The sequence below is a fragment of the Hermetia illucens genome, chromosome 4, assembly GCF_905115235.1.
Source record: "Hermetia illucens chromosome 4, iHerIll2.2.curated.20191125, whole genome shotgun sequence".
NCBI lineage: Eukaryota > Metazoa > Arthropoda > Insecta > Diptera > Stratiomyidae > Hermetia > Hermetia illucens.
Genome location: NC_051852.1, coordinates 101,214,386 through 101,230,927, shown reverse-complemented (window position 1 = coordinate 101,230,927; position 16,542 = coordinate 101,214,386). Strand labels below are relative to the sequence as shown.

Sequence of the window (16,542 nt, the reverse complement as noted above, 5' to 3'; positions counted from 1 at the left end):
ACAATCCCTTGAGGGCTTGGGTTCGTATCCCCCTATGAGTAAAGTTCTCTCAATCTTAGGGTTATAGCCATGAACCCTCCTCTGATTCTACAAAATAGGTTCTTCCTTATTGTCTTCTAGCTCAATATGGCCTGGAACTTAGAAACTCTAAACATTATTGTGCGAAGCGAGCATATTCAGTCTATTAAGGCATCCCCATAGCAGATTATATTGCACTTGGTTGGACTTAAGTGCCTTAATAGCCATTTGGCTGTCGGTCACAATAGCAATGCTGTTCCCTCTATAGTTTCTTTGGAGGTTGAAAGATTCACATTTTTGGTGTATATTTTCGTCAGAAACATACTAATATGCTTTCCCATTTGCTCCCAGTTTGCCCTATTGCGTCATCGTGTTTAAAACCTCTTATGGAAATAAAACCATTTAGTATTATATTAACCACTTAGTATTAGTAACAGTAATTTCAATTTAGGAAGCTCACTGTCTTGGCGATACTCCCAAACATTCTGAAGATTGCCCTCCTTGCTTGCATTTGTATCTGAAGATGGAGCGGAGTCAATCCCAGAACGAGCTCCAGGGAAAATATCCTTATTGGCACCCTGATAAATACGCCTGCAAGTCATGAAAGCACTTCTAACATTCCAAGGTATGTCCCACCATGCGTCTTTCAGAGTATTTTTGGTCTAATATAATTCCCAAATATTTGACCTCTGTTTCTCGTTTAACCTCTATGCCATGTAGTCCAATGGCTTTCGGGTGATCAAGCTCGCACTTCCTAATGAATGGTACTATGGTGGTCTTGGCTGGACTGATGCGTAGCCTCACCCACCTCAATCCAATTTTGAATTCTATCATAATTTGGTTTCTTCATATTTCCGTAAAATTAATACAACGTTATCAGCGTAACCAGGATCTGTATTTTAGTATTTGTTAGCTCTCCTAGTAGTTCAACCATTACTGCTGTCCACATTAAGGGTGATAATACCCCACAACGTGGATAATCTTGAGTAGTGTTCGTAAAAATATTATAGAACTTGCCACTCAAGAAGGCCAAGGTATTCCCGGATTAGGGCATCTTGTACCTCTACATGCGATGTGTTGTCTAAGTTCTTTGAACATCCAAAAACGCACATAAGACGATTACGTTGGTATCCACTGGATCCCGTAATATGTCCGTCAGCTAATACAGAGCATCTAAGTGTAATCTCGCGGTGTTTCTAGCGATTGAATTATTTAAAATAATTAAGACTTGCTTTTCTTTTCCCTAGTTATCTTGCAAATACCAATATTTCGGGAACCAATTGCTTCGTCCAATATAGCACTGATGAAGAGAACAAGTGGTTCCCGAAATATCGGTACTTGCAAGATTAATAAATATTACTAGCGAAAAGAAAAGGCAAGTCTTAATTATTTCAAATGATACAGAGCAGTTTTGCTTAACCATCCTGCCGCGATAAGCTCGTTCATATGGATATTGGAAATTATCCATTAGAACCTTATGTGTTTTAAGGACAAACAATGTCTGCCAAATTTATCTGAAAGATTTAGAGTGAAAAGGATCAGCTTTGTTCCAACCTTCTTGAAGAAATATCTGTTTGCTTACCTGTCTACTCCACTAAATACCTAGGCCTCTAATTCAACTTCAACATCCTTATCAACAAGTCTACATACACATGTTATATTTGGGCTAAAAAGTTATGTATATAAATCTGACCTGAACGATAAGGTAGTTTTTTGTTGGAGATTGCATTAAGTCTTCATGCGTATACCGATGATACAGCGCAAACAGTCATTGACAAAAGATTGGGTTTGCAAGTCAATTTTCATAACCGGGTCCTATAGTCGCAGCATCGTATTGATAGTCACCTTGTTTATATTGTGACATTTTGAGCTATCCTATGATTACCTATTAGCAGTAAATAACCTCTGTGCTAGACAAACATATGTACTTGTGCCAGTCTTTGCGTAATCGAGCTGCTTTAGGCGTATTATTACTTGCACAGCACTTAGTATGATAATAATGATTTTTTTTAAGAAGTGGAACTCTTCAAAAGACTAACCCCAGAGTTTACGATCCCTGAGTGTGTGGGATTTTTATCCCCTAAAACCACTTCCCTCCACTGACAGAGATTTCCCCAAACACCAGCTTTCTTTGCATATTTAGATTTCATTTTTATTGGGACAAGGCACTTTGGTCAGTTTCGCTGGGGAATTGCTGCTCCTCAGTAGCTTAGGAATAAAGCGTCCTTTATATATTAGCAAGTTATTTCGGTTTACACTTTTCAGTCGTCTCATCATATTAGAGATATAAGTAAATTTTCGGACTTCGTTATTTTCATGTGATCGTAGTCTGTGGTTATGCTTAACTGCTTGGTCTTTAATAACTTAACTAAACAATTGTACTCTAAGGTCCTGATGCAGATCCTCATTATGAATGAACCAGGAAGCGTCTACTATGCTTCTAAACACTTTATTTTGGAACGTTTGCATGACTTTCAAGTTTGATTTCCGGCACAGCCCTAAAGCTGGATACCGTGCGGCTACCTCAGGATCTGCTTATAAATTAACAACTTGTTGTCGATGGTCACTTGAAAATTCCTGCCCAACAGCCAGGATATTTGTCTGTGTCTGGCATTTAACTCTTTCTTAGGGTGTGTCTTTTCCAGTTGAGCTTAATATCGAGTGTCAGTAACTAAATATTTGACTTCACTCACATGTGGCATAACTTGTCTATATATAATGACTTTAACTGGATTCTCTTTTTTGTTTGTGGAGTTAATATATATTGATTTGCTTTCATTTAATTTTATTTTCCACTTTTTGGTCCATTCTACAATGTTGTCTACAGCTAACTTTACCTTCATTTTTGCTTCTTCCGTAGTTTTACCCGTGGTAAAGATAGCAGTTTCGTCCGCAAATATCGCTATTTTGGCTGTTTCCCAGTAAAGTATATCATTGGTATACAAAAGAAACAGTGTTAGGCCCAACTACACTTTTTTTCAGTTCGGAGTATGTTCGTTCGTTGTCACTCTGAATAGGCGCTCTGCCTTCGCGAGAAAAATGGCGCAATTGCTTTTTTTCAATTGCATTTACTACCGGATTCGTGATCCTGTGCACCCGTTGTATTGTGGACTGATTTTCGCGGAAACCGAATTAGTAAGATGGTAATAGGTTTCAATCCACAATAATTTGCTTCAGTCTCTTAACGAGAAGCCTTTCAAACAGCTTGGCTGTACTAGAGAGTAGCGATATTGCTCGATACGATTCGACCCTTCCTGGCTTCTTCTTAGGTTTACTGTTTCCTGTTCACTCTTTGGTGGAGTATAGGGCATCCACACAGTCAGATTGTGCTTCAGTTTCACTATCATCACACTGATAAGCGATAAGTTGACAGCAGCGGGGCAAACACAAGATACACAGATGCCCGTGACGACTGGGATTCGAACCCAAAGTAGAGAGATTGAGACGCTCTATATCCTCAACTATCGCGCTGCCCGTTCACTGATATGGGGACAATTATAACTTTGGCCACTTTCCATTGTCGACGTTCTTTAATCCAAAAGCTGCATTAACTATTTATAATAATTTAATTAGACCCTTTTCTGGCAATTCTTTCAGTAAAGTTCATAGCCAGGAGCGTTATTATGGGAAACGGCGTATTGGGAAATCGTCCACTTTTCTGACTGGGGTTAAGCAAGAGAGAGGCTAAAAGGTACTTTTTAGATGCTCCATGAAGAGATCTGCCTTATATCGTACAAAACGATTCCTTTCCCCATTTTTCTGTTTACTAGATAGGATTTGTTGTCTGGATCGTTTTAAATCTTTCGGAGCCTTCCACAGTAGGTCTTTTTGTGCTGTCAGATTTGAGGCACATCTGTTGAAGGACTCGTTTTTATATTTGCTAATTAAGACCTTCAGTTTTTTGTCAAAAAGTTTAGGGTTTTTCCCTTTCGCTTGTGTGGTTTCTTTGCCAGACATAACCAGAAAAGGATTAATACCTAAAATCGTAGAATGACAAATGTGGTCAACTAATATGTCCTCCTCAGATATAAAGTTATGAATAGAGTTTGTAAAAGCCTTAATTTGTATCAAGTTCCAATTTAAGTATTCTCCAATTTTATGTAGATCTTTTCTCCTCTCCTCTAAACTAGGGTGGGCAGTGATGAGGTGATGATAGTTGTAGAACTCTACGAAACTTACCCCGTTGGTGTTGCTTACTTCGAAATTGTCAGATTCCCCTCGTAGGACTGCCGTAAGTCTACTCCCCAAACGTTTGCATATCTAACGACGTTCCCAGAAGCAGGATTACAAGCATAACTATAGTACGCAGAGTCACCTCTTCGTCTTCCTAGAAACTACCACAAAGATAATAATAATCGTTAGCGCAATAGTCCATATTGGATCAGCGCCTTGAATGGTGTTAGAGCACTTCATTCAACATCGTAACGGTGCACTACCTGATTACAATACATTGTAGGAGACAATGTGGTCAGCATGGCGCTCGTCCGAGATTATTACCCAGATTTGACTCCGTCACAACTGAGTCTACTGGTATCCGACATCCAGTCACGATAACAAATCCCTCTGCCACCAGTGAGATTTGAACCATTACCTTCTGTTATGACAGCCCAGCGTTCTAACCACTTGAGCCATCCGGACACTTACAAAGATAACATATCTTTAGAAAGCATATCCTAGGCTCTCTAACTATCTATTGGAGGTTTCCATTGATGTGTAGTCCTGCACTATTGTGATGCTGGAGGCTACAAGGGAATCTTGCTCCCAAAACTCTTTCTGAAACCTGCTTCCTGGTTATCAAAGCGCGCTCTACAAAGGTTGTCAGCATGAATCCGACACTGATATCTCATCTATTACCGGGTCAATACTTCTTATCAGATTCCCATAAGAAACACCATAATTCATGTACTGTAACAGAATTTCATAACCGGCGAGTCCACCCTTACGCGATTCAGAATAAATCTACAACAGCAAAGGATAATTTAAAAATTAGCAGCTAACTTCATCATAACAATGCATCAGCTGAAATTTTCAGATACAGCAAAAACCCTTTTGCGCTACCAGGCATTACACAAGTTCTTATAGCACTATATTCCCTTAATCTAGAACTTTCGTTGATACCTTGCTCGCTGGTATCAAAAAATTTCTCTTTGAAGTTTGCTCAACGCAAAATAACGTTTGATTAACGTTTTTTTCCTTTTATGGAACACTTATTCTTTGAGTGCTTTTATCGGACTCAGAGAATATTACTATTTTTTAATGTTATTCTGTTAATTCTTTCGAACATTCAATTTATAGTTATCGTCCTCTCAAGTTTTTTAGGAAAGCCGCTTTTTATTCTAACAGAATTTAAAACCCTCATTGCTCTCCTTCCAGAAACTACGTCATGAGAATTTAGTCAATTTACTCGAAGTATTTCGACGCAAGAAGCGATTTTTCCTCGTATTCGAGTATTTAGAACACACTGTTCTCGAGGAATTGGAAGCACGAGCTGGCGGATTAGGATTTGTAACTTCTAGAAAATATATTTACCAAATACTTAGGGCATTAGATTTCATACATTCTCACGATGTAAGTATAAGTACTAAGTTTTGTCAGGTCCACTCTCTTCTTTGAACCTTGCTAACACTCATTATGATTTCCAGGTTATCCATAGGGACGTCAAACCTGAGAATGTCCTCGTATCTCGACTAGGCGTCATCAAATTATGTGATTTTGGATTCGCTCGACCGTATGCGGAAAATGAAACATTCACAGACTATGTTGCGACTAGGTAAGAATAAGACCTCTGAAAAACATTAATCATCACTAATGTTCTTTACAGATGGTATAGATCTCCAGAGCTGCTAGTTGGTGACCCCCGCTATGGAAAGGAGGTAGACATATGGGCTGTTGGTTGCCTGTATGCCGAAATGATGACTGGAGAACCTCTATTCCCTGGTGAAAGCGATATCGATCAATTATTCCAAATCATCAGAGTCCTAGGGAAGCTAAATACTCATCACCAAATTCTAATCCATCAGAATTCCATGTTCAAAGGAATGAAGCAAGAACAATGTACGAGTCTCATGGAACTGTTCCCAGATTGGAATCGTGATAGTCTAGATTTCCTCACGCAATGTTTGGTAATGGATGGAAGTTTGAGACCATCAACAGCTTGTTTGCTAAAACATGACCTTTTCACCCGTGATGACTTTACTGAGAACTTTCTCCCAGAGCTTAGATCTAAAATCAATCAAGAAACGCAAATGAATCCATTACTAAAAAGAATGAGCGATTTTAACTCTGGTAATAAAAGCGGTGATGATCGTTCACATTCAAAGCAAGATTCAGCAGCTAAATCGACAAGTACAAGCAAAGATAGAAGCTCCCAATACGGAATATCACTCCTTTCCTTGGCCGGAAATCGACCAAGTTTTGGTAGCGAAGAACAGTTTAGCCACTTCCGGCATTATCTTAACAACATGCAAACACAGCAAAAACCCCAAGTGAAGCAAATCAGTATAAACAATCTTGTTTTCCATGATGCCAATAGTAACAAAGTACCCCGGGTATTATCAGCTAAACCACAAAAAACACAGGGCGAAAAGTACCAATCCTCGAATCAGACTCAAGCTGAAACTCCATCTTCGCCTGTTCAATTTCAATCTTTACAACCGGAAGTCACCAGTACAATAAATCATGATCTTGCTATGCATGGAAGGCGATTATCCCCCACTAGTAATCTATCCGTTGGTGGTCAATACTTTAATCAGAAGCGAAGTACAAACATACTAGGATTGCACCAGGTCGCGCAACATAAGCAAAACAAAATAAGGTAAATGATGTTGACTGCAATTCAAATTATGTATTCAATTTCACCAATTACAAAATTACGATATGGTTTTCCGTTTTACATTCGGTACCACCATCAACTATTACATGACGGCGAGATCTTCTTACTTCTGTGCGTCACTCCCATAATTGCACTTTCTTGGTCGCCTCCCCTTTTCGCAGTTTACCTTGGATAGATCCCATCATGGAGTTGATCCTCCTGGGCTAGCATTCTTCGCACCAGATTTTCGTGTACCAGCGTTAGACTTCTCGGCGTTCCTCGTCGACGATGAAATAGAAATGGACTTCACGATGGACATCACACATCGGCATCATTCTCGGAATTGAATATACCCCTTGTGCTGTCCTTTTACCATATAAATGGCACTCAGTTTATGTACGTTACATAAAACATGCAATGTCGTTCCCCAAATTGGGCCTTCCTGGATTCGCTATCATTCTTACTTGTGGTGGATACTTTATTGCAAGTATATTCTACATGCTACTTAAAGCTGGACTTTGCATTTATCACCACTCTTAAGTATTTGATTAGCGGCCTGGAGGAGATGATATTGCTCCCAATTCTAATGCAGGCATAATTTCTGTTATGGTGCTCGTGATGAAGACCATTTCCTTCGTAAGTTTCCATCCAGTGCGGTAGCCTTAAAAGGACTGATTGCTTCGCATGAGTGTAACTCAGCTTTGTGAAAATCTTTTGCAACCACAACCAGTGGTATCGAAGGCCTCACCCTCTAACGTGGCCTGCTGGATTAGTATTAACAAAACAATTTGACATCGGTTGCAAGGTGAGGGAAAGGTCAAAAAGTACAAATTTGAAATGAGATAAGAGCCATTCTCAGCAACTATCTGATCGAAAATTCTGAGAAAATGGCAATGCCTCTATGTAAAATATGTGCCTCAAAATACATCTCATACCAACCGCTGTTCAAATAAAACCCGACTTTATGTCCGAATATATACATATGTGTATGTATTAGCTCCAACACTTTGTCGGAGCAGCAGTTCCGACTTCTAGGTGGTACCAACTCGTCGTATTGAAGTGCAATCAGTTTGTGTAGGCTTCAAAAAAATCTATTTTTAAGAAAATGCATAGATGCAGGTGGTGAGGCCCCTCTATACCTCCTCGTTTGTTGAAAATTTTTTCAATTCATGTACACCTTCAAAGAAGTGAATGGTAGGGGGAAGGCCAGATCAGAGGAATGCAGCGGTGCTTCAAAACGTCCCTTCCAAACAAGTCCAGGAGTTGCATCGTGACGTTGGACATGTGAAGTCTGACATTGTAATATATGTAATGTGTGGGCCAGGAGGCGAAATGCGTCACTGATAACAAGAAGAAATAATATCGGTGACAAGATGCAACCCTGGCGGGCTCCGCTTTGGAACTCAAAATTCCCTCGATCCAGCACGTGACATTTTGCGCCATCATATGCCGCTCTGATAATAGCTATTACTTTCTCCGGAATGCCCCTCCTGCGTAGAGCAGTCCAGGAACGCTCTCGATTCAGACTATCAAAAGCTTTCACGAAATCAATGAAATACAAATGAATCGAATATCTGGACTCCGCGTGCTGTTCCGAAATGATCCGTAAGGTGTTGATGTGGTCAACGCAGGAGGATCCAGAGCATAAACCAGCCTGCTCTCTGTCGATTAAGCCTTCGATATGCTATTTAATAATACATTCCAGGATTATTTTACCTATTATCTTTGCCACTGCAGGGAGCACACACATGGAGCATACTCCAATTGGCGCATTCAAAGCGGGTAAGCTTCTTTGGAGTCTTAACGATCATTCGCTTCTTCCACTCACTGGGGAAATTCTCGGATTCCCAAGATTTCCGCACAAATTTAAGTAGTAGATCCTAAGTAACTGCAGGAGGAACGATAAAGAACTCGCCCAACGGCTTTACTGTGTTTGAGTACATTCATGGCTGAAATGATTTCTTTTCTGGTTGGAAGAACAGTCCGTATTCGCATGTTACGATGACCAGCCATTTCATCCGCAAGAGGAGAAACCCCACCAGACGTGATACGGATAAAAACCGTGGTGAAGTGTTCTTTCCACCTTTCCGGCTGCTCTTCGTCATAGATGGGAAATCGACTTTTAACGTCCTTCACCGTCGAAATATTTGCGATGATATACAAGCTCTTTCGAGATGCGGAAATCATTGGTGTATCTTCCGCTTCCCTGACCAGCGCAATTACAAATTCTCTCTTGTCACGACCTACACAACGCTGATCTTCTCGGGATTTCGCTCGGTATCGGAGTTCGAGTGCATCACCCCCGCCATCATTCGCAGCGGTCAATATAGCCTTCAACCCCTGCCAAACATCGATCCACTTCTATGATTCCACAGTCAGCCAGATTTTATGACATATTAGGACATGAGAAAAGAACATTTTTGACTACGTAGCATGAATAATACGAGTTTCAAGGAAAGTTGCTCTACGCCCTTAAGAACTATTACGCTTTTTGATGGTTATAGCGTTATTATCCTGGTTAGTAACGATTTTGGATTGGGAATTTTCGTGCATCGTGCTCTCGCACCTTGCATCTGTTATTACGTATTCTTCCAGGTGCGTTTTCTTAGTTTGTACAAGTGCCGGACATTATTTCAGTATGTACATTTGTTGACCCAACGCTTATCGATATTCTCAGGAGAGTTACTCAATGTATCTGCGGCCCAGTAAACAACATAGCTTTCCTACTGTCGAACGACAGCTGGATCGTACAAGCGGTACAAGTGGCGAACACAGCGCGCAATCGAACGTAAGCGATATCAGATGCTAATCCCTTTTGAGGCCGATGTCAGCGCCTCTCTTGTTACGCACATCTAGGAGACAACTCCTAAATCTACTGCTGATCGCAAATTGATCAATTTCATTGGTGTTGGCCATTTGAAACCCAACTGACCTTATGGCAGGATATGTGCTCAAACAATGTACCAACAATGACGAGACAGTCGAAGTTGCAGAAATTTACAAACCCCCCGGCATTATCGCCAAGACCGTATCTCCCCATCACTTGTCAGAGCACACCTTGACATTCAGATTACCAATCACGATCACAATGCCTCCTTTTTGAATCCTCTCCTGAACTGCGTGTAATTGCTTGTAGAAAGCATCCTTCTTTACTATATCGGAAGTCTCCGTTGGTGCATAGCACTGTACAATTATGATAGTCCCTGAATCGGAGTATTGCAATGACAATCTTGTTAGAAACGGACTTCCAGGCCAAGAAATTGCGCCCTAGACGTCAGAAATAATCCAATACCGGATTCGTATCTGTTACCACTCGAATTTCCAAACTACAAAAGCACATTGGCATAAATGTGGCAAGAGAGAGAGAGCGGAGTACTGTCCATAGTCCTATCACCTTACTTCGCTTAAGCCCAGAATGCCCGTTGAAATTCTCGCTCGAGTTCGAGAAAGCATTCTGTGAACTCTCTATGCGATTATCGAGAAACGTACGCACATTCCAGTAACCAATCATAGTTATTTTTTGATAACGAAAGGTCGTAGCCTCCAAGAGATTTCTGACGCTTCAGTACCAGTAAAGTTTCAAAATTTGCAGATTGTTAGTACACAAATTTCTATCCGTTTTAGTCGCCTTTTATGAGTGACGAATTTGAGTATATTCTGAAGCCCCAACACACAGGGGATGGCGGAGCGGCTTAGTACGTCAGAAATTCTTGGCGAATCGTCCTATGGATATAATTCGCGCCCATGACTTGGCTGCGGATTAACATAAAGGAGCAAAAAACATCTAATAACCACTTCGATTGCGCTACTCCCAGGGCAGGGGCGTGGGAACGCCTGATAAGTCGCCTCTGCCCTGTACGAAACCGTAGTCGTTTGAATATTGTATGACAACTGGAAAACTTTTCTCAAGTTGGCCTGAAATTAATCGGAACCGTAGATTTGCCCTTCTTACACACAGGCATGATTTTTCCACTTTCAAAGTTACGGGAAAGTATTTGCTATCGGTTACTAAATTGCAAGGGAAACTTCAAAGCAGTAAATATCTTTGTGGTTTTAATCCACAAGACAACTGGACGGATCTCCAAAAGAATGCATTCGTTGCACTGCGACACTCCCCGCGAGGGTGATTTTTGGTGCACTTGGACAATGTTCCACTATAAAATAGTTCATAAATACTTGCTTGAGCTCAGCGGACGTAAGAAAATTGCACTACTTTTCAAGTATTCAAGCTCGTAGCTTTCATATTCCTCCCCTTTTCAGTATTTTGATGGATATTCTATAATAATAATACAAGTTTCAAGGAAAGTTGCCCTGCATCCTTAAGAACTATTATGCCCCTTCATGATTATAGCATTATTATCCTGTTTAATACCAATTTGGATTTGGAATTTTCGTAGTTCGTTTTAACCTTGCATCTGTAATTAGGTATTCTTCCATTGTCTTATCCGCAGAATCTACAGACAATAGTCGCAGATATCTCCAGTTTCTATAGATGATAGTTTAACCTGCAGGGATCTACGAGTTTTTTCACTATGGCCCTGAAGCTCTGACTGTGAGTTATGATTATAATGTTCTCACCCCATTGGTTCCTTTCGAGGTTAAAGGAAGCACACCTATCTATGGCATATATTTCTACGACTATCCATCCATTGGTCTCTCTGCTGTAGGGAATATCATTGCTTTACTCTCACAGTAAGCGCATGTGCTTCAAATTTCCACTCAAAATAAAACTTTATTAACATGTAATTCGATACCAGTCATTGGGGATACCACCTAGAATGAATGTCAATTTTCCTTCGGTATAAACAGCTTACCGATTCCTCCTTAATGAAAAGGAGGCAATCCCAGAAGAATTCCCGGGATGTTCATGGCTCCAGTTTTGTCATCACTGTTGTGCCGAGGTTAGTTCTGTCCGTCCAGATAACCGTCCCAGCAAAGTTGTATTTTCGAGATGCACCCCATGTCTTTCCTGCTATAGATTTACAAATCATCAAATCTCTTGAAACTTTTTCACATTTATTTCCGGTGTAGTAACTTTTGATCTAGTATAATTCCCAAATATTTGCTCTCTGCTTCCTGTTTGATTTCTGTCTTTACTGTCCTTGGCGGTCTTGACTGAATTGTTACTCAGCCCCTCTTCTTATTGTACACATACACCGGAATATTACTGAATGTGTAATTGATGCGGCTTATGTTGTTCTTGGTTCATTTTCCTTTGCACTCCGTTTCGCTTCTAAACACTCTCCGCGGCCGTGTGAAATGCCCAACATTTTGAGCAGTTTCGAGGTTTAAAGCTCCTCTCTTTGCATCGCCGAGGTTTTAAAAAGGCACGCTGCCGCCATATATGCCATAATCGACAGAAGTCTCCTTTTTGCAGATATTCTGATCAGCGTTCTAAGCAGACAGACTCAGAAATGCGAATATTTATGGAAAAATGCATGTCGCATAAGTAGAAAAGTAAATTTCATCTTCTCTGATTTTAATTTTTTTTTAATTGAAATATCTTGTTCTCATTATTTTTTTTTTTTGTTACTCTTGCTAACTTCAGCTATCCACCAAGCATCCAAACATCTCGTACGAATCCTCCTAAGCAAACACGTACCAACCTTCTCGATGTAAACCTACTGCCTATAGGATTGGGGCCGAGTCCAGAAGTGAGTAAAGAAACAAGCCCAAGACTATTTCCCTTACATCCGTGGACCATTGCCAATCCTAAACTAACGCAACATTCAAACAAAACATCCACAACTTCTACAACGGGAACTTCAACAAAGAAAGTACTGACTGATTGGAAAAGCGTTGCACGGGAGTCCGGGAATGATTTTTTACTCCCAAACTTCACAGGAGCCTCAACAAGCCCGTACAAAGGAAACAGGAAAAAACTCTCCCCCATGTCAACGTTGTCCTTCCAAGAGCAGATGCAACAACGAGGCGAGAGTATAATCTTTCCAACACCAGTAAGGATAAAGTTACAATAACTCAGTTGAAGAAATACTAGAAATTATTATTCTATTTCGCAGAGAAAATTCTCGGCGTCTTCGGATCAAGAAAATGAGACTTAAGTAGCCGTTGTGATTAACTTGCTGAGTTCAGTATTATTGTAAATAGTTAAGAATTACTTATTTGGTTCTGTGAAACATTTTTGCCTTCTTTGTGGACTTATGTTCATTAGATGCTTCAATAAAGTGGAAATGTACTTTAGTTTTTTATAAATATCAAGTACCCATCGAAACAATGCCCAGAATGGAGTATTCTACGCAGGAGGGACAATCTGGAGAAAATAATTGGCCTTAAATTGTCACGTGCTGCACCGAGATAAATCTCAGAGCAATTTAAGGTCCAAAGCGGAGTCCGGTAGGGTTTATCTTGTCACTGATATTAATTCTTCTTGTTATCAGTGACGTTCTTCATGCTGCCCTGTCTCGAATTGGGAAGAGAGCAAGTACTGCTGGACTGAAAAGAAACAAAACCAAAGTTTAAGTGTGACGGGTCATCGCACCCTCCCTATCTACCGGCGATGGCACCAAAATGGATGTTGCTCAACGCTTTAACAATGGTAGATTGAAATTTTGCGGTATCGTTTTTTTTGTTTTGGTATATGAGGGTAACACATGGAAAATTACCCCAATCGTCACTCGAAAACTCCAGGCCTTCGTCAACACCTGTCAGCAACGTACATTTCAGTATGTTGGCCTGATAATATTTCAATTAAAGAATTTGGTCGACACCAAGTCGATCGGAAGACGGAAGTAGCAGGGAATAGGTCACACATTAAGGAAAGATGACAATTCCATTGTTGGCTATGTCATTTAGTGCAATCCACTCTCCCAAGATGGCAACGAGTGGGTCGACCTAAGAGCACTTGACGCAGAACAGTAAAAAACGGTGCAGGCGTTTAAGGAAGTCCTTGGGGAAGCTAAACCGCATTTCGGGTAACCGCGAGAGATGGCGCCAAGTTGCGATTAACGCACTATACCCGACAACGGGTGAACGCATAATATTGGGGGCCAAGACGTTGCATGGGCGGGTTGGTGCAGAGTCTGCCACTATTTCTATATGTGGTTATTGCCTGGCCAGAAACATATGCCAACCCCGTGGACCATAGCAAAATGGGTAAGCTTCGAACAATTTATATATTGAAGCAGCGTTATTTTTGCAGGCGTTGGTAACGAACTTACTGCATGGAAACATGCATGTTGTATCCAAAATTTTACCAACATCAAACTAAGGTAGTCTTAGTCGTATATGGGAGCAAGGCTTGGAAAGCTGCCGCCACCACTGTTTCTCTAAAGATCCATCAATATCCTTCAGTCGCGAAACTGATGAAGAGTTCGATATACGTGCGGGCCAGATGCGGGTAGACTCATTAGTTAGAAAGCAGAAAAGGTAATCGTTAGAGCACATATTAAACTTGGACGATCCTACCGAGAACTCCCCGCAACATCGAGCACGTATGCAGAATAGTGTATTTCTGTATGGTTTGAACCAGACTGTGTGAAAGTCCCAGAACATCAAGGGAAGCCGTGCGAGATTTAGGTACAATGCCTGTAGCTGATAATATTATGGGAACTACAACCAATTTGTCGAGACGCGAAATTTTTTTGATTTCCCGAACCAGTGGCTCATAGTTCACCTTCTTCTCGGCGTATTTCCGTTCAAAGTTGATATTATGGGAACTATCTAGAACTGACTGCGGCTCATATCGGCAAACCAGGCATTTTCCCGTGATCAACCCATGTTTGTATGCAGGGTTTTGGTGAATCACTTTAAATACTGCATTGTGCCAGGTTCCATTACAGTGCCGCAGGAAATGGGATAGTCCATCGTCTCTAATGCTGTACCACACATTCTGCACTGATCGTTCTCCATCCGCTGTTTCATTATGAGGTTTTTATAAGCTCGGGTGGCAACCACGCCATCCTGAACGGCACACATAAATCCCTCCGCCTCAACAAAGAGCTCCTCAGCCATCTGTTCGACAAATGGTTGCCAAAGACAATTTACGTGTTTGTATGTATTGCCTTCGAATTCCATTCATCGATCCGCTCTTGGTCTGACTCCACCCCACTGGATTGAAACATCAATCCTTCAAGTTAAGTGGAGTCAACCCACAGTCTGCCTAACAAACAGCCGCATGCAAGGAACCCGCTTGATCTTTGCTGTAAAACTAAGCGCGCAACATATCGACTTGGCGGTGATGTTTTGCCCCACGTCAACCAAACCCCTACCCCCGATGTCACGAGACAGGTTCATCCACTTCACGGTAGACTTGGATGATGCATTCATGGTTCCACTGCAGAGCTTAGATGATGCATTCGGACTTTCTATCTTCTTCTGAATGCATTCGGACTTTCTATCTTCCGCTGGACGTTTTACAGATCGGTTTTTCGACAGAATTCCTAGGTATTTTTAGAAGTCTGACTCACTCATAGCTTAGATGTAGAGATCATCAATGCTATGTCCGGCATGCGGGTCGCGATGACCTTTGCGGATGACTTGTCTAATCCAAATTCCACCCGAATATCGCGGCTGAACATGTCCACCATCCGTAATAAACTTCTTAGGTGATCGTCAGTACCAGCATTCAGCTTGATATCTCCTAAGTACATAAAGCGTGTTAGCTTGCACTCAGAATGTGGACCATATTTGATTGCAAAACCATGCTCTCTAGTATCATTCAGTAGCCATGAAAGGGATTTCAATTCCATGCAAAACCAAAGGAGATTCAACGAATCCCCTGGATGATGCCTCTCCGTACACGATTAGGCTCTGAGGTATTAGCACCCTAAGATGTACGCACTGATAAGCTGGTATGCCACCCTTCCTTGACTGTTGCCAAAAACTTTATTAGTTTCGGATCAATGCGATACAGATGTAGGACATCGATTAGCCAGGTATGCGGGACGCTATCGAAACCCTTGGCAAAATCGATATAGCAACTAAAGAGGTGTCTTTGGCCTCTAGTTGCTTGCCCTACAACTACCGAGTCTATAATAAATTACTCTTTGCAACTCCGTGACTTGACTCGACAGCGCTTCTGCTCGCTAGTTTCATGGTAGGTGTCTTCACCGCTAATCCACTTGACATGCTGAGCGGATAACCCCCAAAATCCACCCCAATATTCTTACGGTTCCGTTACCAAAAACTGCACTGACTGGACGCCCTGCTGGAATTCGTTAAGAAATCTGAAAAAGCTCCGTTGATTTCTCGCAGATATTACATTCTGGACACGTCTGAAGTGATTTTTTCCATACCGTCGCAACCGACTGCATACGACAGAGAGTTTCTGTTTTAATTTGTCTAGAATTTTAACTAATGATGTCTCAGTGAGGATGGCATAGCTCCGATATACCCTCTCTTCGCCCATCTGCTGCCATTGCCAGTGCTGATTTAAGTCAGTCCAGCAATATCCTACCGTAATGAGTCCCGCCAACATTCCAAACGAATTTTCCATGGGGGATCTCTTCCGTCACTCAAACCACTACCGCGCAAACGATTGTGTTGTAGTAGCAACAGCACATTATTTATTTAAATTCATTTCATAATATGAAAAATATAATCTTTTTGGAGAGTAATGAAATTTTCAGATAATGGGTTTGCATATTTCAAACAACATTAAGATAAAATTAAATTAGGAGGACACGAATTTTCGGTTATCACTTCATTTGCAAAAAATGCAAACATAATTGTAATAATTGTGGATATTTAATTTA

The 16,542-nt window shown here is 41.0% G+C and overlaps 1 protein-coding gene across 1 annotated transcript in view; it reads left to right on the top strand.

Annotated features, from left to right (window-relative positions):
- The window catches only part of LOC119655018 (cyclin-dependent kinase-like 2), a 39,797-nt gene extending 26,783 nt beyond the window's left edge, over window positions 1-13,014 (top strand). Inside the window, exons 3-7 of the mRNA XM_038060690.1 lie at window positions 5,392-5,586; window positions 5,661-5,788; window positions 5,840-6,832; window positions 12,378-12,786; window positions 12,850-13,014. Coding sequence (XP_037916618.1) covers window positions 5,392-5,586; window positions 5,661-5,788; window positions 5,840-6,832; window positions 12,378-12,786; window positions 12,850-12,891 — 1,767 coding nt within the window. The 3' untranslated portion in view covers window positions 12,892-13,014. The remainder of the gene's footprint in view (window positions 1-5,391; window positions 5,587-5,660; window positions 5,789-5,839; window positions 6,833-12,377; window positions 12,787-12,849) is intronic.
- Window positions 13,015-16,542: the final 3,528 nt, after the last annotated feature.